At 40.8% G+C, this 27,452-nt stretch overlaps 1 protein-coding gene across 9 annotated transcripts in view; it reads right to left on the bottom strand.

Annotated features, from left to right (window-relative positions):
* Positions 1-25,166, bottom strand: part of Bclaf3 (Bclaf1 and Thrap3 family member 3) — a 60,440-nt gene extending 35,274 nt beyond the window's left edge. For 4 of the 9 annotated variants that reach the window (NR_152562.1, NM_001358940.1, NM_001033472.2 and 1 more), the window contains exons 1-6: positions 24,973-25,140; positions 9,493-9,569; positions 5,434-6,057; positions 3,914-4,564; positions 2,158-2,333; positions 251-365 (exon numbers count right to left, since the gene is read on the bottom strand). Coding sequence is in view for 7 of the 9 variants with exons in the window: in NM_001358940.1 (NP_001345869.1) it covers positions 251-365; positions 2,158-2,333; positions 3,914-4,564; positions 5,434-6,057; positions 9,493-9,533 (1,607 nt within the window). In the remaining 2 variants the exon portion in view is untranslated. Of the gene's footprint in view, positions 1-250; positions 366-2,157; positions 2,334-3,913; positions 4,565-5,433; positions 6,058-9,492; positions 9,570-24,972 lie in introns of all 9 variants that reach the window. The other 5 variants (XM_011247837.2, XM_017318534.2, NM_001358941.1 and 2 more) reach the window with 3 other exon arrangements.
* Positions 25,167-27,452: the final 2,286 nt, after the last annotated feature.

Genomic DNA, 27,452 nt, shown 5'->3' with positions numbered 1-27,452 from the left:
CAATGGCTGACCTTTTCCAGCATTCCCTTCAGTAGACAGCTACTACAGACATAGCAGAATGAGAGCAAGTGAATCTTTCTTTTCAAACAGTGGTAAGTTAGCACTGTGTATGGGTCCAGCAGCTGCTCAGACTGCTTTTGGTACGTACAAAGTGCACTTCTAGGTTCTATACCAAGCTCAGAAGGAAAGCGAGCTCAGAAAGCTGGACTATTCTTCTGAGGTAAGTGAAAAGACAGTAATTAATCATTACCTGTGAAATTCTGGATCTGAATTTGATTTCGTTTGATTGAAATCTGCATCCTGTCTGTTTTTTATTCTTGAGAAACGTTCATTTAGAGTAATATCAGGTGTTACAAAACTATCTGCTAAAAAAGGAAACAAATAGTTCCATGTCAATGTGAAACTGAATGCCCTTAAAAGATTCTATAAAACTCAACATCAAGAAGGGACCATCAAAATAATCCAAACTGTTCTCCTTTGAAAAGAAATATGGCCCACACTCTTTGTATATTAACTTATAATGCTCACATGCCTCCCCAAACCCAAACAAGAGTTGACTTATGAATTCAAGGATTTTCTTCCTATCTGCCACATTTGCTTTCTTATCTAGAAGAAATTGTTAAAGTGAGAATCATTCTTCTTCATGGTAAGGCCATACTCTAGGAAGTTTGGAAGATACTCTATAGTTCAACAGTGAAAATTAAATCAATTAACAATTTAATCACACTAATCTCTGAATGAATGTTGAATTAAGTTATGCTTAAATACCACAGAGTACATTCCAACACCACGTCATTTTTGCATTAACTTCAGCTCATAAAGACATTCTAAAATCAGCTATGCTACAAGCTCTTAATAGTAGTACAGAAAGAATACATCAAAATGTTATACAAGCAATCTTCTCTCCTATTTCACTAGTCCCATTTTGGGACACTCTCTTGTTTTTCTGTACTACCACCATACTTTCTGAAAACTATACTCTTTGGATAAAAAGAGGTAGAGTTGAGAGGGTAAACGGTTTCTGACAAACTGTATTTTTTCATATTCAAAATTAAGGTTTAGGGGATCAAACTCAGGGCCTTACCCATTCTTGGAAAAGAGCTTTAATATTGAACTAAACCTTTAGCTCCCATCTACCTGGTTCCCTTCACTTAAGGGATAGGAGAGAAAGTAATTATTTTTCAATGTATGTTACTTATGTGCATAAGTGTTTTGTGTGTGCACTAAGTGTGTGACTTGTGCCCAAAGTGTCCAAAAGCGGTCTAGAGCTGGAGCTACAGAAGTCTGTAAGCAGCCATGGAGGTACTGGGAACGGAATCTAGGGCCAGTACTCTTAACTGCTGAGCCATCTCTTCAGCCCAAATCATTATTTTAAAAATATGTTTCATAGTCAGGTGGTGGTGATGCATACCTTTAATTCCAGAACTTAGGAGGCAGAGGTAGGCAGATCTCTACGTTCTGAGTTCCAAGCCAGCCTGTTCTACAGAGGAAGTTGCACAATAGCTATGACTATACAGAGAAACCCTGTCTCAAAAAATCAAAAATGTTTTATTAAGGTAAAAATTAAAGCAAATAAAAATTTGACATTCTTAAGAATCTCTTGCTTATAATAATTTATGCAGTACTACTAGGAAGAGTTGTTTTACATCACTGATTTTCCAATGGACACTTATGAGAAGCAATACAACTCTTTAAAGCCCTCCTTTAGCTTTTTGATTTCATAAAGAATGGAATCATCAACTGATTATACATGAACAAGCTTATAGCATAAAGTCCTAGAAAGGCCTTGGGGAAGTGTTGCTAATGTCACAAAATAACCTAGACTTCTGCAGTGTCTAGGACGTATACCTGTTTTTGTTGCTTCTTCCTCCTTTATTAGGCTTTTTAATGTCTGTCATTTGGAGTAGTCTGATCATTTTCTGACTAATTTTTTGTAATCTACTAGCATTTAAAAGCAGGAAGTTATTGAAAATACATAAAAAGAAAAACTAGTCTTGAGTGAATGTCTGGTACTCTCTCCAACAGATTTCCTAATTTATGACCTACTTAAAATGGAATATTAATTACAATTAAGCTACATTAAAGGTACTTGTATCTTGGGAAAAGTTGGTACATTATTTTTGTGCTATACTTAATGTTTGTGTAAAACATACCAACCTTTAACTTTGTGGATTAGTGTTATGATTTCCTGAGCAAATTCTTCAGTAGGTTTATTTTCAGGATTCTGAGTCGAGTCAAGATGTTGAAATACTGGATGAAAATTGTCACTTGTTTTGCCAATAGCAACCAAATCATGTGATATCTGTCTCTCTGCAGAATATCTAGAAGTAGACCTAAAATAATTTCAAATATTTAATTAAATTTGTAATTTTTGCTATTTTGCCAAGGAAGGAATTTGTTAATGCTAAGATAGCTAAATATTAAAAAGATTTAATTATTCTGCCATAATTTAGGCACTAAAATTACATGTTATAAAACTAATAAACCACAAATGGAAAATAAGTATAGATAAATGGTTCTGAGCTCTTTTCAAATAACAATAATTACAATTCTAAGTGAATTTTACCTTCAAACACATAAGGCATTAAAGTCACCTAATATAAAAAAATAATCAGACTATTTTCTACTTTATTATTGTCAAAACGTTTTAATCAGCCACTCTGAAATACCACCATACTTTAAAAGCTATTACGAAACCTAAAATTTTAACTATTAAAATTTTCACCAAGGGCTGGAGAGATGGCTCAGTGGTTAAGAGCACTGACTGCTCTTCCAGAGGACCTGAGTTCAATTCCCAGCAACCACATGGTGGCTCACAACCATCTGTAAATGGGATCTGATAGCCTCTTCTGGTGTGTCTAAAATCAGCTACAGTGTACTCATATAAATGAAATAAATAAATAAATCTTTAAAAAAAATTCTCACCAAAAGCAATGAGAAGCTTAGAATAATGTTTTGAAACTAAATCTATTTAGAAATTAACTGTGGAACAGCAAGACAGTTTAGCAGGTACAAGAAAGAACCTGCAATGCAAGTCTGGTTCCTAGAACCCATGGTGGAAGGAAAGAAAACAACTCCTAAAATTGTCCCCCAAAAGAGGTCCTCTGACCGCTACATACCTGCCATGGCACATGTGCACTAGCATTCTTCCATCAGCCAAATACAGAAACACTACAGTCTCATTCCTTCTATCTTGAAGAATAATCTAGTCAAACTAAAGTCATGCTGAAATCACAGTAGGGATTACATCAAATCATGTCTCCTGGGACCCCAAGAAGGCATGAGGATTTGAGCTCTATTCGTTTCTCAAACCTAACTTTTCTCTACAGAATAAGAACCTGCTAAGATCTCTTCCTGCTAAAAGAGTCTATGAATGTCAAAAGCAGCAAAGGACAGCCTGAGAAGCTGCATAAAAAATAGATGCTGGCCTGGTGAGTGTCTCATGCCTCTAATCCCAGCACTCAGGAGGCAGCAGCAGATGGATCTTTGTGAGTTTGAGGCCAGCCTGGTCTACATAGGGGACAGCCAGAGCTACATAGTGAGACCCTATCTCAAAACGAAACAAAACAAAACACCAAAAAAACAACAAAAGCTGAATTCTCCTTAGTATATCCCTGGATTTAAAAAGACAAACAAAAACCTGGCAGTATAAAAACATATAACTTCTTAAAGATTACCAATTCCTTGAAATGCCCATACCCAAGAATTACTTGGAGATAAGATATGGGAACCAGAAGACACAAGATCACCACCTATTACTAACTTCATAATTTATCTTCATTCCAGGACTTTGGAAGAAATTATTGGTAATCTTTTGAACATGTAATATACTCTAGCCAATAATATAAACTTCATCTTGGAAGCTGCAAATTAAGGTGTAAAAATCTATTAATATTTCTTAAAAAGCTAATACCTAAATGTGTCTGTCTTGTTTCTGTCTACTTTGACAGAAAGTGGTTTCTTCTTGATAAGTGAATAGCATTTCTCTTCAGGTTTTGGGCTTGTATCAAACTGTTTACTAAAAGATGCATTCTCTTTTCTGCAATCTTCTTTACTAATTTTTTTCTTCCATTTGTCATTGCAAGGCTCCAAATCAGCATCCTTTATATTTGTATGATTATAGGAAACAGAGTTTTTGTTGTAGAGATAAAAAGGTCCATTGATTTGCTCATTCTCAATTTCTCTTCCTCTTGTAGTACTGAAACAATCTAACTCTCTATTTGCAGGAGCTTTTATAGAACTGTATTTTCTGTCTTCTTCCTTTAAGTGCTTGTGAAATCTGCCATCAGGAAAGTCCTGCTCGCTCTCTGAGAGCTTATGATGTTTGTGACGGTAGTCGTAGGATACTCTGGTTGTCGAGCTTCTCTCTGGGTACTCTCTCTCAGTATATCTGTGACCTTGGGCTCCAAAGCTCCACTCTTCTTTCTTCTCTTGGAAAGGTAGAAAAGAATGCTCAGGCTTCCACTTTGGGATTCTGGCTGGATCTCTATTTTCATACCTTGCTGCATCTGTAGGTCTTTTTGATGTGTAGCCATACTTTCTGAAATCATGATCCTCGGGATACCTGTAATGACATAAAGAAGCTTATGTGGCAGAGTTTGTACCATAAAAGACCCCATGTAGCCGGGCGTGGTAGCGCACGCCTTTAATCCCAGCACTTGGGAGGCAGAGGCAGGTGGATTTCTGAGTTCGAGGCCAACCTGGTCTACAAAGTGAGTTCCAGGACAGCCAGGGCTATAGAGAAACCCTGTCTCGAAAAACCACAAAAAAAATTTTTTTTATTTCATGATTTACTCATTTATAACTTAATAGAAGTCTTGGATTTAAATATATCACTTGTCCTGTTTGGTATATTGTTTTAATTTGGAAAGAATAATTTGAAGTTAACTGAAATGATGGAAGTTGAATTTATACTTACATTTAAAAAAAAAGTCTTGTTATTAATAAATATGATTAAACTTTGTTTATTAAAAAAGAAGTTTACATTTGCAATATACAGAAGTAAAACTTTTGATGTCTAGAATAATGGGCAGACTGGCCTTAAAATACATCATGCAACGGCAAGACCACCTCATGTGAACTCATTAAGAGGGGCATGGAAATTTAAAAGCAACATCTTTTAAAAACATTCTGGAGCACACCTTTAATCCCAGCACTCCAGAGGCAGAGGCAAACATATTTCTAAGTTCAAGGCCAGCCTGGTCTACAGAGTGAGTTCCAGGACAGCCAGGGCTATACAGGAAAAACCCCCTCTCAAAAAACAACCAACCAACCAAACAAACAAACAAAACTACATTCTAGCTATCCACATAAATTACTCAAAATATAAATTATTTTATCTTTTGAGATAAAAAATTATGATATTCAACGTAAAAGTAACTTTATTACTGGAGGCTTTATGCCAAATTCCCCAGACTTAATGATTTCCTGTACCTCTTTTGAAAAGGGTTCCTTGTGCCAAAGTCTTCTGAGCCTCTTCTGGGTGACTGAGGGTAGCTTTCTTCTTGTACCCTCTGGTGTCTCAATTCATCTTCATGCCATTTCTCTTTAAATCTCAAGGAATCTGCCAGTGACATCTGAGGTGGCTTCCCCAGTGACATCTTAGGTGGCTTCCCCAGTGACATCTGAGGTGGCTTCTCTCCTCTCCCACTTCCTCTACCTCTACCTCTGTGATCATCAGGAGTATACCTTCCTTGCACTGTAGGGATATAACAATCCCTTTCGTGCTCCATGTAGGTTGCTGCACTTTCTGTGTATGTGGGCATATACTGAGATCGTCTGTCATCATCTCCTCTGCCAGGAAAATATTCTTGGTGAGGCTTATATGTATCAAATTTTTCAACAGGTTTTACATTTGGAGAAGGTGATCTATTTACATAAGACCGATGATACGAATTCACACGAGGGGGAATCCTTGGTTTATTTTGTCCATGTTTTTCATCATCCATTCTCCAAGTAAAGGGTCTTTGTTGATCATGTCTATATTCAGGGTCATAGTGCCCATGGAAATGTCTTTCCTCATGGTATTCAAAATTTCTAGATTGTGGCGATAATGACCTATGTAAACAAGCAGAGAGAAGTTTAGTTCACTTTGAGACAATTAACTGTTTTAGTGTGACCTACCTAAAATACTTTGCTAGAATTCTACTACTATCCCACTCAAGGTTAATCTAGGAATTTGTTTTATATGTACTTGGAATTGTATACCGGTGTGAGGGAGATGGGTTAATGATTCTTTTGTCCTACCTGACAACCATACTCTTGTCATCCTTACTGATGTATTCTATGAACACATCAAAATGGGTTAAATATACATATCATATTAGAGGAGGAGCAGACCAGGTAGAAAGCAGAACCTTGTTTTTGAAAGACTACTGATAGCAAGTTCTAGCAAAAGGAGATGTAGTACCTTCAAAGTGCCAATCAAGAAAAGCTCACCTCAGGTTCAATAGCTAACTGAGAAACAAGCATGAGTAAAGTTAGAAAAAATATGCACAAGGGGAGGGGATGGGAGAATGCTCTCTGTGAGGGGGGCAGAATCGATGTAAATATATAAATTTTAAAAATATGTTGAAAGTGTGAAGAAAACTAAAGATGACCTCTGAAATTACATCCTAAGACAATGATGCTACAATCCAAACTCCAAAAATGTTTTTATAGTGCTTCCAACTGACTGTTCTCTCCCTCGAGGCTTTACCAAAGGAGACGCTTACCAGGTACCATGGGCAGGGAAGAAATAAATGAGAGAGACATAGGCCATCAATTTCTATACTATGCCTCCATACAACAGGGGTTTTTTTCTAAGAAAAATAAGAGAGTCCCACTTTACAACCCAAACTGGTTTGTCTGGGAATATATCTGTTGACAAGTCTGACCTTATACTTAACACAATCTTTTTGCCTCCACCAATAAAATGCTGGGAATACAAGTGTGCACTACTATGCCTATCCCTCCATAAATACTTCTAACATAAACTGCTATTCTTTCCAAAATCTCCTCCCTTACATATCAACTGAAATATGTGCTGTTGAAATAACTTAGGACTCTAGTCAAAGTATGTTTTAATGCAACTATAATGCTCTCTAGGGGACAGTATTATATAGCTCTTCTGCATCTATTGTTTCTGTAACTTAATATCGCCAAATTGTAGACTTGTATTCCTACTGAGAAGACTCCCACATCCATGGAAAACTCTCTGAGTTACTCAGCCTTAAAAGTAAGGAAGGGGCGGGCTATGGTGACTCGCACCTTTGTTCCTGGTACTTGTGAGGCACAGGCAGACAGATCTCTTAGTTTGAATCTAGCGTAGTCTATATACTAAATACCAGGTCAGCCACTGAAACCCTGCCTCAAAGGGAAAAAGAAAAAGAAGAAGCTCACTTTTGCATCTGAGTAAGAACCCCCATGTGACCTGTCCAATTTTCCATCTCCTCCTTTAGGGCTTAATGGCTCCAAATCAGTAAAAAAAGAATACCCTGGCCATTTTAAAATTTATCTGCACTCGGGAGGCAGAGGCAGGCGGATTTCTGAGTTCAAGGGCAGCCTGGTCTACAGAGTGAGTTCCAGGACAGCCAGGGCTATACAGAGAAACTCTGTCTCGAAAAAATAAAATAAAATTACCTGCTCTAAGAAGCTTCAATTATGAATAAGTCTTTTTTTCTAAGGACAAATGTGTGTCTTCCACACAAAAAGGAAACACATCTATCTTCTCCAGTACCCATTAGGACATTTACATGGATTTGGCAATATTGTCGCCTAGAGTTGCCAAGCTAGACATACTGGCAAATATTACTTATCAGAAGCAGAAACTCTGCCATCTTCATGGTTTATCTCATCCCAGGGGGGAAACAACTCAAGTCTCTGAGGAATTCCTGAAGATTTCATCTCTTTTCACTGCTAAGCAGAGAACCCGGGAGTCAGAGGCACAAGTTTCCCAGACAGGATGAAACACTCAAGATCTAACTTTAGCCCTTAATTCACATTTAAAACTGCTGACATTGTTTTATATCTTATTATGTAGTACTCCCTTCCAGAAAAATTTGTTATAAAGGTTATTAGCATTTCCAATTCTCCTAAAGGTTAGGAGATAATTCTCTAGCCTTATGAGTGGGGGCACTGGCAACTTTGGTTCCCCAGGAAACAGCCTTGGAAACAGAGATCAGGTCTCCCTCATGGATAGAGAGAGAGAGCTTACTTGTTTGCTGCCCATAATAATAAGATAATGCTTACTCCAAGTGACTCAAGTTCCTCAGCTGTGTCAAAACCCCAGAACCTGTGACAAATTTGCATCATCTACCCAGAGCCACTCTAGAGCACTGGCCCTCAGGGGTTCTTAGAAGGTAGAGAAAATGTCTCTAACATGGAAGTGTCTTGTAGCAAAGTAGTATATTGACTTCTAAGTAGGAACAAAGTACCAAACTCTTTGTAGTTCTTAACAACAACAAAAAAACCAAAAACCTATAAGTAATTAGAAAACTAGGCACTAAGCATTGGCAGAGTCTCTGAGGCCATTACTCTAATAGTCATACTAAAAGAAGGATAAAATGTAAATGAGCTAAATACCTAATAAAAAATGGAAAAAAAAGAAAACTAAAAGAAGGCTAAAAGAAGGCACACTCTGTGTTATCTTCCTTGTTATATAGTCTTTTTGTCTTTACAGTTTCTTTTCTTTTTGAAACTTCTCCCAAATTGAACATGATTTTGTGACATTTATAAAATGAAAACTAAATTACTGACTGATGATTCACTCTATTATTGGAACAAGTTATATTAACATAAAAACCATCGTTTATCTTTCCTGTATGTAATAATAGTCCTTTATGTCAGTCTGAACCTTACTGGTTGTAAAACAGAATGAATTCTCTCCCTAGAGATGCAGAGAGCTTTGCCCCTGTCAGAAGCACAGCGCTTTCCCCACTGTATCAGAGTAGCCAGTCTGTGTGCTTGCTAAGGCCATGGAAGATGGGATACTCACTCTTGTTGTCCCAGAACTGGGAGGCATCTAATGTACAATAAACTGGTTGAACTATTCTAATCTAATTATGGAAACTATAGTACTGATACCTCCTAGCAAAGAAAACAAATGAGAGTTGAACTACAATTGAGCTATTCAAAACTGATTTTTTGCCAAGAAGCTAGGAAATACTTTATTTTCTGATTAAATTTCTTGAAAAAAATTAAACATTTTCTGATTAAATTTCTTGAAAAAAATTAAACAAAACATACACTAAAAGTTGTAAACCTCCTAATAGCTTAAAAAAGTAACCTCAAAGACATTTCTCATTCTGGATGTGGTCACTGCATTCCTTTTTATTATAAAGTAATTCTAGCCCCAATTAAACAAATTTATCAGCTCCTCAAATCTACAAATACTACCATTACCATGATTAATCGAGTACTATGAGCAGCCAGGTCCAGTGAGCTTATGGAGGCTTGAGCAGTAACAGTGATTTCTAAATCCGAGCTAACTAGGAGAAGCATGGGACTCCTCACCTTTGTTTCCACCTGGGGGATCTGGATCTTGACCGTGCCATCCTTTAGCATATGAGCTGCCTGATCCACTTTTTACACTGCAAAGAAATACAGCATTAGCATGTTTGTTTGTTTGTTTATTTTTTAAAAAGTGCCTGTAGTATGCTTTAAAACGTGGTGATTGCCAAGAGAAAGCTTAATTCTTCTGTAAGTTCAACTTGCCTTTGTACCACTAAGTGCTAGAATTAATCACACCCAGTATGTTTGTCATTGTTTAGATTTGTTTTTATTTATACTCTTAGGCTACTTCTGAGATATGTACATATCTCTAGTTTTGCTATCACACCAATACTAAAAAATAAAACAGTATATATAAACAAACAAAAAAACAGGAAAAAACTACTCCAGACTGACAACATCTTTGCAGCTGTGAAAAGCCCACCTCACCCCTATGAACATTTTATGGTCTATAAATCTATAAGCCGTGCTATCCACCCCTGACTTGTCCTGAAATTGCCTTTCTGCAGCATTTTCAAAGCAGCTGTATCTGAGTAGTGCAGGGACCAACCGAGGCTTTCACTCTCTCCTGCCACCACTATCTTAAAGATACCTGTTGAGGAAAAGTGATTCTGGAGTAACACTGAGGGTATTTTTGCCTTGTTTGTTAGCATGGATTTAAACATCAATTCCATTTTTGTGTGTATGAGTGTGGAATGAGTCAGGGCCTGACCTCAGGTGATGTCTTCTCTCTCTCGCTTTCTACAGTAAGGTCTCTAACTGTCCTGGAGTGCACCTTTTCATCTAGACTGACTAGCCATCTAGCTGCTGAAATCCATGTCTTGGTTATCTTCCCCCCATTTCTGGTTTTCCTAACATGTATCATTATACCTGGCTTTTATGTAGATGGGAGGGCCTAAACTCAAGTAATAATAAGCAAGCGCTTTAGCCTAAGCCTAATTAATCAGTAGATCTTCAGATCCAAAACATAGTCTCTTCCACAGATACTGCCGCCTTCTAATCATTCACTTACAGCCTGTAGTCTTCCTGCCTATTATCTCTGCCATTATCTACAACCCAAACCCCTTTGTGGTCTCTACCGCTAACCAGCATTCTTATTTCACTTCTTCGACTAGTGATGAAGACATGAGAATTGTCAAACACTCAGCCATTCGCCAAGGCTTTTTTGTAAAATTGTGAGATTTTACATAGGTAGATGGAGTTGTTAGATTATCTTTAAGCCATTCCCGGACTGACCATGTATCCAGTCAGACTTTCCTTCCCTTCTTCATGAACAAAAGCTTATAACCTTATGGTATAACTTTGGCCTCTGTAAGAGCTATAAACTGAATCCTAAGACACTAGCTATAGTCCTCACAGGAGGCCACTGGAGTTACATGGAATATACAATGGTGGAAAAACTACAAATCCCTCCAAGGAACCCAGAACCTGAGGGAGATAACCTCCAAGCCTGTCCACGAATTAACCCAACTATCACTCCCTCTGATCTTCTATACTCTACTTAAGACAGACTTGCTCAGAATGGACACTGGGCTATCACAGGTTAAGGAAACGAGGGGCCGTGAAGGCTTGACTCCCCTTAACGTCTTCACTAATCTACAGGTTATCTACTCCTAGATAGCTGTGTGGTGAAATAAAAGTGAAGCAGGCTAGGTGCAACAGCAATTCTGGGTCCCTGCACCACTGGCTCCTTCTCTAAACCCCAGGTCATGTCCCATAGCACTTTAGGGGACCAGAAACCTTTTATATTTCAAACTGAAATAACAAGGTTAACATAGAAAGACTGTTGACTCTATCTTCAGTTCCTTCTGCCTTTCTTGCTTGTACTAAGATAGTTTCCCTATTAGAGGTCATTTTGAAGTTTTCATACCTTGGCCAACTATTCCTGAAATGTTAACATTCTATAACTTAAACTAACATGAGACTAAATTTTAAAAGAAATGTATAAAGAACCTTTTTAATACTTAAAACCCAGGTAACAATAAAATCTAAGACTTGTACCAGGTAAGAATCCTGTGGTCTAACAATGTGTGGACAAGTAATCTTCATTATATCATAAATATCATAAATATAATTTGTATTCAACTCCTTTTTGGTACTCTGACAAACTTATTGTGTTGCTCTGTTTCATGATTAGATCTTCATTACTAAATATTTTGTTAAATTTAGAAAGAAAACATAGAAGGGAACGGGTAAGGAAAAGAAACAGATCTGAAAGTTATGACCATGCATTTTTGCCAAGGAAAACAAACAAAAACACAGAAAGGGTTTGTAAAGATAGGCCCATGGTGTACATTTGTAATCCCAGTGCTAAGGAGATAGAAATAGGCAGGCCACTAGCCTACTTAGCACAGTCCAGGCTCTTAAGAAACCAACTCAAAAACAAATGAGGCTGAGGAGGAATAGCTGAAATGCGTGCTCATCAGCCAGGAAGACTTGTGCTCGAAATCTCCAGCCCTTATGTAAAAGCCAGGTACGTACGGCTGTGCAAGTCTGTAATCTCAGCACTGGAGACAAGAGACAGAGAAAGTTCAGGGGCTTGCTTACTAGTCTAGCTGAAATAACAATCTCCAAGTTCAGTGAAAGATCATGTCACAAAAAAATACGGTAAAGTAACTCATCTTCTGGCTTCCACATGTACATGTGTGCACATATAACCTATGCATACACATATGCATACACAAAATAAAGACTATTTTAGGGTAAGGTTTTATAGCAGGCATAGTTGTGTACAACTTTAATCTCAGGTCTTGGAGAGGCGGGCAGAGACAAAGTTCAAGGCTAGCCTGGTCTACAGAGTGAGTCCCAGAACAGCCCTACACAGAAAAATCCTGTCTTGAAAACCAGTATCAAAAAAAAAAGATTTTATACAGTAAACAAGATTTAGTCCTAGTTTAAAAAAAAAACAATAATGAAAAAAAACACCATATTTTTTTCCAAAACAGAAAAGGAAAAGTGAAAGACAAAACCAAGAAAGCTTCAGAATATCACAAAGGTCCAAGTTAGGTTAGAAAACGCTTTCTAGAGAGTTAACTCTAGTTCAGAGTCGTTCGGTCTGTGCTCGGCCGACTCGATGGTAAGAAGACTTGGCTGGCTTCTTGCTTTTATGAGAAAAAGTCCTGAAGCGCAGCATCAAGTGAGCTGCTCGAAATGTTCACTTTGGCCATACATTAAAGTACACTATACTTTTTGACAGAAATGGACAGAAAGAAATATGGGTTGGGTTAAATTTTCTTCCCAAGAACTTCAAAGTGTACTGCAAGGAAACCCCTAATTGATGGAATAAAGTTCCAGGGTTAAGTTCAGAGACCAGGGTTTTGCAAAGGGATATAACAGCTGACAAAGATTACTGAAATGATTAATTTACTATACAATTAAATAAGCATAACTGACAACAAGGAAAGACGTTTTCTGAAGGATAAATTTAAATATAGTATGTATGTACATAATTGAAGGTTGTTAAATTTTTCAAGTTCAGGGGCTAGAGAGATAGTTGAGTGATTAAGAACACTGCCTGCTCTTTCCGCAGAGCTGGGTTCAGTTCCCAGCCCCCACATAGATGCTCAGCATCCTCTTTACCTCTAGTTTTAGGAGATCAAACGCCCTCTTTGGGCTTCATCCAGCACTGCACAAGTGGTGCATAGTCACATACATACACAAAACACGCATACACATAAAAAATAACATTTTCTAAAAGTTAACATTCTTAAGGTTAGCCAGGCAATGGTGGCGCATGCCTTTAATCCCACCACTCGGGAGGCAGAGAGAGGCAGATTTCTGAGTTCGAGGCCAGCCTGGTCTACAGAGTGAGTTCCAGGACAGCCAGGACTACACAGAGAAGCCCTGTTTCAGAAAACCAAAAAAAAAAAAAAAAAAAAGTCTTAAGGTTAAAATTCACTGCAGCATACAGCAGCAAGATTTTGCTGAAAGGACCCTGATATAGCTGTCTCATGTGAGGCTATGCTGGGGCCTGGCAAATACAGAAGTGGTTGTTCACAGTCAGCTATTGGATGGATCACAGGGCCCCCAATGGAGGAGCTAGAGAAAGCACCCAAGGAGCTGAAGGGGTCTGCAACCCTATAGGTGGAACAACAATATGAACTAACCAGTACCCCCAGAGCTCATGACTCTAGCTGCATATGTAGCAGAAGATGGCCTAGTCGGCCATCATTGGGAAGAGAGGCCCCTTGGTCTAGGAAACTTTATAAGCCCCAGTACAGGGGAACACTGGGGCCAAGAAGTGGGAGTGGGTGGGTAGGGGAGCAGGCGGGGGGGGGGGATAGGGGACTTTTGGGATAGCATTTAAAATGTAAATGAAGAAAATATCTAATAAATTAAAAAATTCACTGCAGCAGTACAAAAATAGAACCCAGGTATGGAAACCATTAATGTTTTAAGATATTGGGAGCTGGTTCAAGGCCAGTCTGGTCTACAGAGTGAGTTCCAGGACAGCCAGGGCTACACAGAGAAACCCTGTCTCGAAAACAAAACAAAACAAAACAAAAACAAAACAAAAAACAAACAAACAAAAAAGATGTTGGGGGCTGGAGTGATGGCTCAGAAATTAAGAGTACTGGCTATTCTTCCAGGGGTCCAGAGTTCAATTCCCAGCAACCACATGGTGGCATATAACCATCTATAATGAGATCTGGTGCCCTCTTCTAGCCTGTACACATACATGCAGGCAGAAGGCTGTATACATAATAAATAAACCTTTAAAAAAGCAAAAACTATAAAAAAGATATTAATCTGGTCTTACTAGTCTTTAGATCTGGCTTAAAGAGTTCTATATATGTGTACATATGTAAAGACCAGAGGCTAACCTCAGGCATCATTTTACAGGATGTGCCCCCTTTATTACCTCTTTTGAATTAAGTGAATTATTTAATTCTTTTCCAACATTTACTTTGTTTTCTGTTTTATGATAGAACAGTGGTTCTCAACCTTCTTAGTGATATGACCCTTTAATAGGGTTCCTCATGCTGTGATGACCTCCAACCATAAAATTATTCCATTGCTATATTATAACTAATTTTGCTAGTTATGAATCGTAATCTAAATATCTTATTTTCAGGTTAGCTGATATATGCAACCCCTGTGGGAAGGCAAAAACTTTTAAGGTTGTCTTTGAATCTGACTTTCCGAAGAATACATCTGCCCCTTAGATTCACTTGAGCCTGTGGAACAGCAGTTCTAATATGGAATTGTGGCCACACACAACGTACAGGCCTTTAACCAAAGCACTTAGGAGGCTAGGGCAGGCAGGCATTTCTCCATGAGTTTGAGACCAGATTGATTTACAAAGAGGAGTTTCAGGCCAATCAGGACTAGCCAGTCATAAAATCAAAAGTAAAAAAGAGTACTACATGCCTTTAATCCAGCACTCCGAAGGTAAAGAAGACTGTTCTTGATTTCAAGGCCAGCCTGGTTTTGTTGTTGTTGGGTTTTTTTGTTTGTTTTTTTGTTTGTTTGTTTGGTTTTTTTTTTTTTTTTTTTTTTTTTTTTGGTTTTCCGAGACAGGGTTTCTCTGTGTAGCCCTGGCTGTCCTAGAATTCACTCTGTAGACCAGGCTGGTTTTAAACTCAGAAATCCTCCTGCCTCTACCTCCTGGAAATAAAGGCATGGGCCACCACTGCCCTGGCCAGCCTGTTATAAATAGTGCATTTAAGGCTAGCCAAAGGCTACAAAATGAAACTCTCACAAAATATTCAAAATTAAATTAAAAATAAAAATGAAGATAGAACTAGTTATTCTTCCCTATCGGCAGCCAAGCACTTTTCTTGGACATAGTTTTTGTTTTGTTTTGTTTTTTGAGACAGGGTTTCTCTGTGTAGCCCTGGCTGTCCTGGATGGAGCTCACTTTGTAGACCAGGCTGGCCTCAGAACTCAGAAATCCTCCTGCCTCTGCCTCCCAAGTGCTGGGACTAAAGGCGAGCACCACCAACGCCCGGCTTGGACATAGTATTAAACTAGCTTAAATACAAGCCAAATTGAAGTCTTGGAACCCTGCAAGTGAAGTTCGCAGGGTGGGAGATGAGTATGTGTGCCTCTTCTGCAGGGAGAAACCTTACATTTCCCAAACCACCATCGGCGCAGGAGAGGGGAAGAAGCCGCACACCAGGCTGCGCAGCTCCTGTTACGTAATCATTTGGACTCGACTATAAAAGCCGCGCAGAGCTCGGCAAGGGCGCGAACGTATCTACAAAATGTCCGCTGCCGCCTTTACTCCACCACCACTCAGGCGCTGAGACCATGAACCAGTGGCCACCAAGGGGAATGCGGAAGACCCGCAACTGGGAGGGGAAAATGACAGAAAGGAATTGTGGAAGAGGGGAGAAAGCAGGTAGAAAGAAATCAAAATCAAGTCTTACCCTTCTCTGGAGACGTGAGTTTCAGCCCCTAACCGTCGCTCACAACAATGGAAAAAAACAAATAAACAAATAAACAAACAAACGTAAGAATGGGGGGGCGGACGGGGAAGAACGAAGAAGGGGCTCCTGAACAGCAGAAATTACCGCGGTTTATGTGTCCTGCTCTGCCAGAGCCCAGTCTCCTCCAACCTTCAGCTGTTTGTGCGCTTTCCCGCTTCTTTTTGCTACCTTGTTTCTTTTTGGGACCTGGGGATTGCACGAGACTGGCGAGGCTGGCTGGCGGGCCCCAGACTCCACCTGTCAGTCTGCCTTAGCCCAGCAAGGAAATAATTCAAGCAACCCCCTTCCCCCACCCCAGCGGAGGTGGTGGCGGTGGCAGAGGCAGTGGCAGCAGCAGTGGAGGTGGTGGTGGCAGCAGCAGCAGCAGCAGCAGCAGCAATGACGACAGGACCCACAATAGCAGCAGGATCATTTAGCAGTTAATACCTTTGGCTGCTCTTGCAAAAGACCCTCATTAGATTCCTAGCTGTAACTCCAGTTCCAGAGGAACAAACGCCCCCTTCTGGCACCAAGGCATGTATGTGTAGCATAACCATCCATGCATACACATAAAATAAGTCTTAAATAATTTAAAATGGGAAAAACTGAGAATGTATATTTATAACAAGCAAAGCAAAACCCGAGCCAAATTAATCCAAACATTTCACTATTAGTGAAATATTAAATTCAGGTGTGGTGGCATATGCCTTTAATCCCAGCACTCAGGAGGATCTCTGTGAGTTAAAGACCAACATGGTCAAACTGAGTTCCAGGATAGTAAGAGAAAGCCTGTCTCACAAAACAGTGAATAAATAAATTAATGATTAAATACATGACACACACATTTTTTTTTTTAATTTCTGGTCTCCTCCTCTACTTACCCTAATCGTCCATATAAAACTCCTTGTTTTCCCTAATCTGGTCATGCTGCTCCTCCTATTTCAATGTCCTTGCCTCAGTTTACCTGAGCTTTCCTGAGTTGTCTGACCATCATTGTCGGTGCTCTTCCTTGAATTTCCTTTTTTAAAAACTCTGAATTCCTTCCTCCTTGGGGATTCTGGGTTTGTTCAGTAATTATTTCAACATATTTTATTTATTTACATGTTAGTATTTTTAAAAGGCAAAATTTCTAACTAGTGTATCCCAAAACCAAAATTCAAGTAACCTATGAATATGATCAAGTAGTAATTGGGAAATGCAAATAAAAACCCAACCATTTCACACCCAAAACAGTGGTTATTGCTTTAATGAGTAGGCAAATGTTTGGCACAAAAGGAGCCCTAATACACTGCTAGAATATACCGAAATATAAGTAGCTTGGAAGCAGTATGAAAGTACTCCAAAATATTGAAAATGCCCATACCCAAAAGCTCACCATTTCCACACAAACACACACACCTTGGAGTTGAGACTCTCAAATCTTAGTGTGCACTAAAATTACCTGGAAGATTGACTAACAGAGATTGATAGATCCTAACCCTGGTACCACAAAAAGGAGGAATTGTTAGTGCTAAAAGAAGTGGCAGCAATAGAGATGCACACGTAGCATACAAAGTATAAAATATTTACTATCTGGCCTTCGCAGAAAAGATTTATCCTATTTAAATGTCATTTCTTTTGCCAGCAATGTTGATTAAAAGGGACAAAAAAGCTTTAAAAGAAATAACAGACTAAAACCAATATGGTATTGACTGAGATGTCAGAAACAGATGATAAATACAATTGTATTACTGCTTCAGAGTAAAACATAAAAGACCAGAAGCAGTGAATCATCTGGCTACCTCTGAACACAAACACCCAGATAGCAGGGTCATTTACTCCCAGGAGGATGCTGAGAAGAACCCTGATGACAGCCTTAGCAGAACACACCCTGATTCAGCTGACAGAGCAGACTGTAGCAACTCCCTTTTCATCAGATCCTTCCCATAACCCTGCAGAATTTTCACATCTTTCTGGAACCATATGGCCCTGGGGCTATCCTAGCTCTCCATGACAACCAAATTCTTCAAAAGGCTAGGCAAATTATATTTATGTATTTAGGAATATATATGTATACATGTAACAGCAATTAAAGAAAAAGAGACCATGAATTTGAGAGCAATAAGGGTACATGGGAGGAGTTGGGGGAGGAAAGGGAAGAGAGAAATGATGGAATTAGAGTTTCAAAATACACACACACAATACAAAGAAAAATAAAGGTAGTATCTTGAAAGCCTCAATGAAAGAGGAAAATGTGAACTAAGGAATTTATATCAGCCAATATACAATTACAACCCAAATGTCATGCACATGGACACATGCACACACAAACAAAATGGATTCAAGAACTAAATACACAAAATCTAAAACACATATAAATAATCCTTACGACCTTGAATAGGGCAATAGTTTCTAAAATATGGCACTAAAAATAAAAACAACAAAAGAAAAAATTAATTAGGATTCATCAAACTTGAAATGTTATGCTGTGAAGAATTCTAACAAGGGAAGCTAAGCTGCTGAAACAGGTCATGATCAGCCAGAGGGCTGGAGGCTCACCACCATTCTACTGGCCAGGCTGCTGGATACCAATCTGGAGTTGGAAATATGGTCATATATCATGGAGCTACAGCAGCAATCATGTGCACTGGAATATGGGAGACCCCCTGAGGACCAAAGGACAGACGAGGCTGCAACATGCTGGTGCTGCAATAGCACAGGCCTGTTTGCCTGCCAGACTGAGGCCCTGGACACGATTCATGGAGACTTGTCCCATGTGGCCAATAAAGAGGTACAGTATATTCACTTGAAATTGCCCAGATGGGGGGTGGGTATGGGGAACCTTTGGGATAGCATTGAAAATGTAAACGAGGAAAATACCTAATTAAAAAAAAAAAGAAAGAAATTGCCCAGATGAAGTATGTCCACAGCAAGATTCACAAACCTGAGGCCTTCATGAGGCTAAACCTGAAAACAGCATGGCCAGGATGGAGGAGCAAGCCATCAAAGTCTAAGTTGAGCTGGGAGGACCTTCTCCTAGGCATTCAGAAGGTTCCTGTACAACATCAAGTGTTTATCCCCAACTGTGTGTACCTACCAGGAGCCTTCCCTTAAGCAGGCAGCCTGAAACAGCACAGACCACTTTGGGCAGCAGTAAAAAGCCTCATCTCTGAGCCTACTAAATAAAAGAGGCCTCCAAGTCAGACTTTTTTCCTGAGTACTGAGTTAAAGAAAGATCTTATTAATAGTCTTATATGATGTTAGAGCACGATATTGCAAAATACCAATTCTAATCTAAAAGCTGTTTGGTGGATAGTGGAAAAGACAAATGAATTAACTGATCTGTGTAAAATGCAGAGCTGGCTTTTTGGTTTGTTTTTGTTTTTTTTTTTCTTTTTTTCAGACAACATTTCTGTGTAGTCCTGGAACTCACTCTGTACACCAGGCTGTGAGGATGATGACCCTCATCTCCTGACCCTCCCTCCATATATAGCCCAATCCTGGGATTCCAGGCATCTAGCACCACACCCAACAGAACGTTTGGGGGGGAAGAACTGTGCTGGAATTAGACTTATGATCATGTTTGCACAATTGTATCAAAATACTAAAAATGCTGAACTCTACACTTAAGATGGGTACATTATGCAAAAAGATTCCACACTAAATGCAAATCAAGTATTTACAAATTCAAAGAATAAAAATTCCCCAGGAAACCCTTTGCAGCAAAAGAGCACAGGAATAAGAGGGCAATCAGTAAGGAGCTCAGAAGAAAGGGGAAAGCAAGCAGAGGTGAGGAGACCAGGCATGGATTATTCTCATTGTCACAGAGCGTGTGTTACCTTCTCACCAGTTCTTCAGTAAGGAAGAGTCATTAAGTGCACACAGCACTCCACTTTTGCTTATCATTCTTACTTTGATCACAAGGGGTAAAGTATTTGAAAAGTAAACACAATAGAAAGAGCCAAATACAAAGATAGGCCACTAAAACAAAAATACTTATGTGCTTACAGGCTGGGGAGATACCTCAGTAGGTAAAACTTCTTGCCATATAAGCACAATGACTTAAGTTGGATCTCTAGAACCCATGTGTTTTTTAAAGAGCCTACAAGTCTTTCTTTCTTCCACATACATGCTATGCCATGAACATGCATATATATACATACATATATATATGTATATATATATATATGCACACATACAATACATGTGAAATAGTGCATCTTTTTATTTATTTTTTTACTTTATGTTTATGAGTATTGGTCTATATGTATGTTCTGTATTGTATTATTTGTGCATGTGGTGCCCACTAAGGCCAAAAAAAAAAATCATCAGATATCCTGGAACTGGAGTTTCAATACTTGTGAACAATCATGTGGGTGCTGAGAACTGAATCCAGGTTTTCTACAAGAAAACAAATGTTCTTAATTGCCAAGTCATCTATCTCTCCAGCCCTAAAGAGCTGTTTATTTAAAAGTAAAAAAAAAAAAAAAAAAGTAAGTAAAAGTTAAGCCAAGTGCAGCAGCTTACACCTAGAATCCCAGCACTTTGGAGGCTGGAAGGTGGAGGATAGCTATGAATCTTAAGCCAGGCTTTACAGTTAGTCTGAAGTCAGCCTGGCTATAGAGTAAAACCCTGTCTTGTGTGTGTGCGTACAGACACAAAGCCTAAATAATCAAATTCTTTGAGATGCATTAAAAACAATGACCAGTCAAATACTCCTTGTAGGAGGCTGAAGGAACAGACCCAACAGTAAAGCCTTCACCATGCAAGAGGCCCTGAGTTCAGATCCCTATTCCCTCCAAACAAGCTAAGACAGCAGCACAACTGTAACCCCTGGGCTGGAAAGGCATTTGCTGGCCAGCCAATCCAACACACGCTGTCTCAAAAACAAGGCACAGGACAATGAGCTAGATCAGCAGATAGACTCTTGGCACACGAGCCTGGAAACTGAGTTGATCTCTCAGATCCATGTAAAGGCAGAGAGAACTGATTCCACAAAGCTTTCTGACCTCCACGTGTGTTCCAGCACACACACGTGCATACCCTCCCACACTCTAATAATAAAACATAAACATTTAAAAATAAGATAGACAACAACCAAGGAAAACACTGACATGAATGAATACACACATACAACACATATACACACTCACTGTGGTAAACATATTTATCAGTAAAAGTTAAAGAATAAATATGTGTTCAGTTACAAGATTAAAAAATTAAAATAACATCCCGGGCGGTGGTGGCGCACGCCTTTAATCCCAGCACTTGGGAGGCAGAGGCAGGTGCGGATCTCTGAGTTCGAGGCCAGCCTGGTCTACAGAGTGAGTTCCAGGACAGCCAGGGATATACACAGAGAAACCCTGTCTCAAAAAACAAACAAACAAACAAACCCCCCCCCAAAAAAAAACAAAAAATAAAATAAAATAACAAAGGAAGAAGGCCCAGGACGCTGCTTAATTAGTACAGTGTTTGTCTAGCATTCACGAAGCCATAAATTCAGTCCCCAGCACCATATAAATCAGTAGTTTTCAACCTGTGAGTCACAACCCCTTTAATGGACCTTTTCACAGAGATCCCCTAAGACCATCAGAAAACACAGATATTTACATTTTGTTTCCTAACAGTTGCAAAATTACAGTTATGGGGTAGCAAGGAAACTAATTTTATGTTGGGGGGATCACCATAACATAAGGAACTGTAGTAAAGGGTTACAGCATTAGGAAGGTTGAGACCCACTGGTGTAAACCAAGTGTGATGTACACATGCCTAAAATCCCAATATTTAAGATATAGAGGCAGATGATGAAAAATCTAGGTGATGCTCACTGAGTTTGAGGCCAGTCTGGACTAAGTGAGATCCTGTCACATGAAAAGAATGAAGGGAAGAAAGAAAAGTGATTTAGGGGCTGGTGAGATGGCTCAGTGGGTTAGAGCACCCGACTGCTCTTCCAGAGGTCCGGAGTTCAAATCCCAGCAACCACATGGTGGCTCACAACCATCTGTAACAAGATCCAATGCCCTCTTCTGGTGTGTCTGAAGACAGCTACAGTGTACTTTCATATAATAAATTAATTAATCTTTAAAAAAAAAGAAAAGTGATTTAGGTGTGGTGACATATGCCTATAATCCCAGAATTCCAGCACGAAGGAGGGTCAGGTAAAAGGACTATAAATTTGCGTCAAGTTGATCTAAATAAGACCCTGTGTCAAAAAACAAACAAAAAGGGAGCTATGTTCAATGTACACAGTATACACTATGAAAAACAACTTAAAGTTCAAACTTGAGTATGAAAGAGTATGGTGTAGGGCCAAAAAGTATCACTTAAGAGTCTTTGAAAATGAGTCCTTTTTTGGTTTGTTTGTTTGTTTGTTTGTTTTGCTGTTGTTATTTCAAGACAGGGTCTCACTCTATAGCTCTGGAGCTCACTATGTAGATCAGGATGGCCTCAATCTCACAGAGAGATCTATCTGCCTATGTCTATTCCTTAGTGCTGGAATTAAAGGCATGGCCCACTACACCTATTAAAACAGGGTCTTAGAGACAGGTGGATTTCTGAGTTCGAGGCTAACCTGGTCTACAGAGTGAGTTCCAGGATAACCAGAACTACACAGAAAAAGCCTGTCTTGAAAAAAAAATTAAATCAAGGTCTTAATAGTGCCTAGACTGGCCTCAAACTTCTGCTTCTCAACCAAACTTTGTCCCACATACCTGTAATCCAAACACTCAAGAGCCTGAGGCAAACATGAGCTAAGCAGTGGCATCCTGCTTGACAAAAAACTAAAACAAAAAACAAAAAAACTGAGGGCTAGTGATACAGCTAAACTGGTACAAAGTGATTACCTGGCATGTAGGAAATCCTGAGCTCAATTCACAGCACTGCAAGAAACACACACCTCACACATGATTTTGCAATCTTTTTGTCTTTACCTTTTGAGTTCTGGCAATACAAATCATGGCTTCAAACATGCTAGACAAGTACTCTACCAATGCTATTCCATACCTAGCCCCAGAATAGATTTCAAAAACTAGACCTTTTAGAAATATGTATGTCCTTGTGTGTGTGTGTGTGTGTGTGTGTGTGTGTGTGTGTGTGTGTATGCCCAAGAAGAGCAGAGAAATAGATCTTTTTCAGTAGCTCTCTACGTAACTTTTTTTTAAGACAGGAATCTTTTATACCACCTGAAGTTCACCATTTCAGCTTATCTGAATGGTTAGCCAGCCTCAGAAACTCTCCTGTCTGTTTCTTGAGAGCTGGAATTAGAGATAAATACTTTGCTGCTGGCTTTTTATTCAGGTACAAGGGATCTTAACCCCAGTTCTCATGATTCCACAGCAAGTATTACTGACTGGGCCATTTTCCCCAGCTCCAAAAGTTTACATTTAAAATTTTTGTGCTTCAAGATGCTTCTGTGCGCCGGGTGTTGGTGGCCCATGCCTTTAATCCCAGCACAAGGGAGGCACAGGCAGAGGCAGGTGGATTTCTGAGTTCGAGGCCAGCCTGGTCTACAGAGTGAGTTCCAGGACAGCCAGGGCTACACAGAGAAACCCTGTCTCAAAAAAACAAAAAAAAAATGCTTCTGTGCTCTGAAATTTTTACAAGAAAGTAAAACCTGCAGTAAGTAAGACAAAGTATGTGAAATATACTTTCATAAATGTCTCATATGACCCTAAAAGGTAAGACACACATTATAATCCCTTGTTCATTGCTGAGGAAATACCTTAGAAAAAGTTAAGTGATTTGGACAAGGTAATCAGATATAATTCAAGTAAGTCATAACTTCAAACTTTGTTCACTTAGAAAAACCCTTACTAACTTGTTTTATTTTTTTTAGAACACGGAGTAACTGGGAAGCTGAACTGCTATCAATAACCGAGGAAAATAAAACAAACATGACTGGCATGCACCTGCAACCCTGGCATTTAGGGGCCAGAGACCGGGAGTCAGAAACTCAAGGCTATCCTTGGCTACACTGTGAGTTCAAGACCATCCTTTCTTTAAAGACTCCCTTTTTTTAAAAAAAAGGAAGAAAAAAAGAAAGCCTCAACATAAATGAACAAACAAGCCTTTTAAAGTTTTGGACCTGTTCACATCTAGGGAAAAAGAAAAGTTTAAATATGCCAGGCCTGGCCACGCAGGCCTATAATCTACTCAGGATGGAGAGTGGGTACAAAGTTCGAGGACTGCCCAGCCTGACCAATAGAATGAGTTAAACAGCATCCTGTGTTGAGTGAGACTCTATCTCAAAAGGTACATAGCTCTACGGTGGAGTGCTTGCTTGCCATGGGGAAGGGCCTAGCTTTTCTTTCCAGGCTTATAAAAGAAAAGAAAAGTTAAAAAGGTAGCCTGACCGGAAGCCTCGAGGGCCCTATTTTCTCCTGGCCGTTTGGAATGTGTTCCAGAGAAGCAGTCACTCAAGGTGTAACTCAAAAAAAAAAAAAAAAACAAAACAAACAAAAAAAAAAAAGCATATTTCGAGGGCTAAGTTTCTCTAGGGCGGTCCTGACCGGTGGCCCAGTTGACTGAATTCCTCCCAGGGAGGTCTGCGCTAGCTAACTAGCCTTTGACCTTGTCCGCGGAGGATGCGGCTCCCGAGGCCAGAGCATCTTTGGCGGACAAAGCCGGGAGCATCGCTCCGCTCCGGAGGGCTCCGCGTCCTCGGGCTTCAGCCTCCCGGCACCGCCCCCTCCCTGGTCCCCGGGGACCCACGCGGCAGGAGCCTGGCGCCGCCACCTGCCCGCCGCCGTGGGCGGGCAGACCTGGGGGTTGGGGGGGGGGGCGGGCAGGTGCCCGAGCTGGCGGCGGCTCAGGAATAGCACCGGCGGGGACAGCCTCAGAACCCACCCCCCCTCAGGGCAGAGAGCCAAGCGGGCGCGCCAAGGGAGCCTGAGCCTCGAGGGGCGGCAGCCGCTTAGGGAAGGCGCTGGCCCCAGCGTGAACCGGAGAAGGGATGAGGTCCCCGGAGAAGCCAAGTCCGCCCGCAGTCCCGTTCCCGCCCGCCACCGTGAGAACCGCCACTCGTGGGCGAAGGACACACCCTCCCTCCTTCCCAGGCTCGGGCTTCCTCACTCTGCCCACTCCCCGGACCGCTCACCCCTCAGAGAAGTCGTCACCAGAGCCCGTCGCTGTCGCTGTCGCCGTCGCCGAAGCCTCCGCCGCTACAGCCGCCGCCGCTGTTGCTGCTCCCTCACCGCCTCGCCCGTCGCGCAGCTCCCGCCTCCTGCTCCAACCAGCACCCAGCTCTCCCCGCGGGCCGGGACCCGGAACCACTTCCTTCCGGAATGGTCTGGTCCCAACCCCCTCTGGCCCCGCCCACAGTGTCCGCCTCCCGCCCAAACTTGCCTTCAAGGAGGAGAAGCTCGGGTCCAGCCCCGCCCAGACGGCGCCCGCGGGCTCTCTAGCGCCCTCTGCTGGCTGCGCTCTCCCACGGTTCCCTGAGAGACTAAAGTGCGCTCGCGAGTTGATCTGGCTAGAAGGAAGAGAAGCACCCCAGGTGGTGCAAGTCTGGGACTCTGGAGTTGAGGATCGCGGCCTAGAAGTCAGCCCTCAACTTGGTTCCCTTGATCTTCCTGCCTTGTGTGCAGTATCCGCAGATAGAGGCAGAGGTATCGGCCAAGGTTTTTTTTTGTTTTTGTTTTTGTTTTTTTTTTTTTTTGGTTTTCGAGACAGGGTTTCTCTGTATAGTCCTGGCTGTCCTGGAACTCACTTTGTAGACCAGGCTGGCCTCAAACTCAGAAATCTGCCTGCCTCTGCCTCCCGAGTGCTGGGATTAAAGGCATGCGCCACCACTGCCCGGCTAGCGTCTAGCTCTTTATGTGGCCCATCTATATATCTGAGCCTGCTTCTCCTTGACCTCTGTCCCCACCTATTTAATTTGCAACCAATCATCCAACTTTTCACCATTTCCCATAGCCTCAAATGAAGGGTCTGCTTGGAAAACGGGACCTTCTGAGCTTTCCAAATGGGTTAATGGTCCCAATAAATACCAACCCCTCTCTGCTCTCCTCTCTTTTATATTTTCTTATTTTCTTCTCTTTCTCCTTTCTCTCTACCCTCATTTTCCTCCTCTTTTGTGCCTATAGTGCTCTGTTTGTATGTCCATGTATACTTCCCCTGTGTGGGGTGTGGGGGGAGGTCAAAGGGCAACCTCAGGTGTCATTCCTTGAGAAGGATTGTCCACCTTTGTTTAGGGTGACAGGGTTTCTCACTGGCCTGGAACGTTCCAAGTAGGCTAAGCTGGCTGGCTAGCAAGTCCCAGGAATCTGCCTAGCTCTGCCTCCCCACTACTGGAGTTCCAAGCATGTGCCACCATGCCTGTCTCTTTTTACACAAGGTCTAGGGCTCTGACTCAGGTCCTGATCCTTGCAAAGCAAGCACTATAGTAATAAATCTATCTCCCTAGGATCGCCACCCCCCCACCCCCATTTATCACTCTCTGCCTGCTGTATCTAGAGGGAACCCAGGACCGTGCACTCGGTGTGCAAGCATGCTAGCAAGAAGCTCTCATAACACACACAAACACATACACAACTGCAAAAGAAGGATTTGTTAGAGTAGGACCCACATTCGATCCTGGATAATCCAAACAATGACTATTGGCCCCCGGAAGAAGCAAAACTACGTTAGCTATGCAGTCCAAGAAAGCTGGAAGTCTCAGAAGAAGTGGCATCTGTAATTGCCTACAAGCTTCTTAGAGAGTCTCTGTGTGAGTTAGTGTTGAGACGCTAAAGACTCTGGAATCTGGTGGCCACAGAACATGCCGTGGCCATTAGACGTATCTGCTGAAGAAGTATAAAGCTTGCACACGCTGGCTAGGAATCTTCATTTCTCCACCTTTTTTCCTTTGGAGCCCCAGGCCTATTGGGATGTTGCCACCCACATTCAGAACAGCTACATTCCCCCTCAATTGCTCTCCTGCATGTCAATCATCTCTGACAACACCCCCACAGATACACCCAGAAGTGTGTCACTAGGCATCTCAATCTAGTCAGGTTGACAGATCATGACAAACACATTTTAAGCTACCCACAATCCCACTATTCAACTGCCTTACAGGGAATACAAATGATAGGAACTGCTTCTTCAACTTGAGTGTATATCAGACTCACACAGAGGCTCTTCTTGTTGGGGCCTACCTCCAGAGTTTCTCATTTGGGGACTTTACATTCACTCGTGTTTTTCTTTTCTTTTCTTTTCTTTTTTAGATTTATTTATTTATTTATTTATTATGTGTAAGTACACTGTATCTGTCTTCAGATACACCAGAAGAGGGGGTCAGATCTCGTTATGGGTGGTTGTGAGTCAGCATGTGGTTGCTGGGATTTGAACTCAGGACCTTCAGAAGAGCAGTCAGTGCTCTTAACTGCTGAGCCATCTCTCCAGCCCCACTCGTGCTTTTCATTTACTTGTGTTTTTCATTTACTATTTTTATTGTAGTGCTCGGAATTGAATCCATAGCTCTGTGTATATTATAAGGAAGTTATCTACTGCTTAGCTATCCCCCTCAACCCCTGAATCATATCTTTGAACAAAAGCATTAATATACAGTGTATGGGGATAGAGACGTGATACAGC

Source organism: Mus musculus, chromosome X (genome assembly GCF_000001635.26).
Source record: "Mus musculus strain C57BL/6J chromosome X, GRCm38.p6 C57BL/6J".
In the NCBI taxonomy this organism is placed as follows: domain Eukaryota; kingdom Metazoa; phylum Chordata; class Mammalia; order Rodentia; family Muridae; genus Mus; species Mus musculus.
This window is presented reverse-complemented; position numbering and strand designations above follow the sequence as displayed.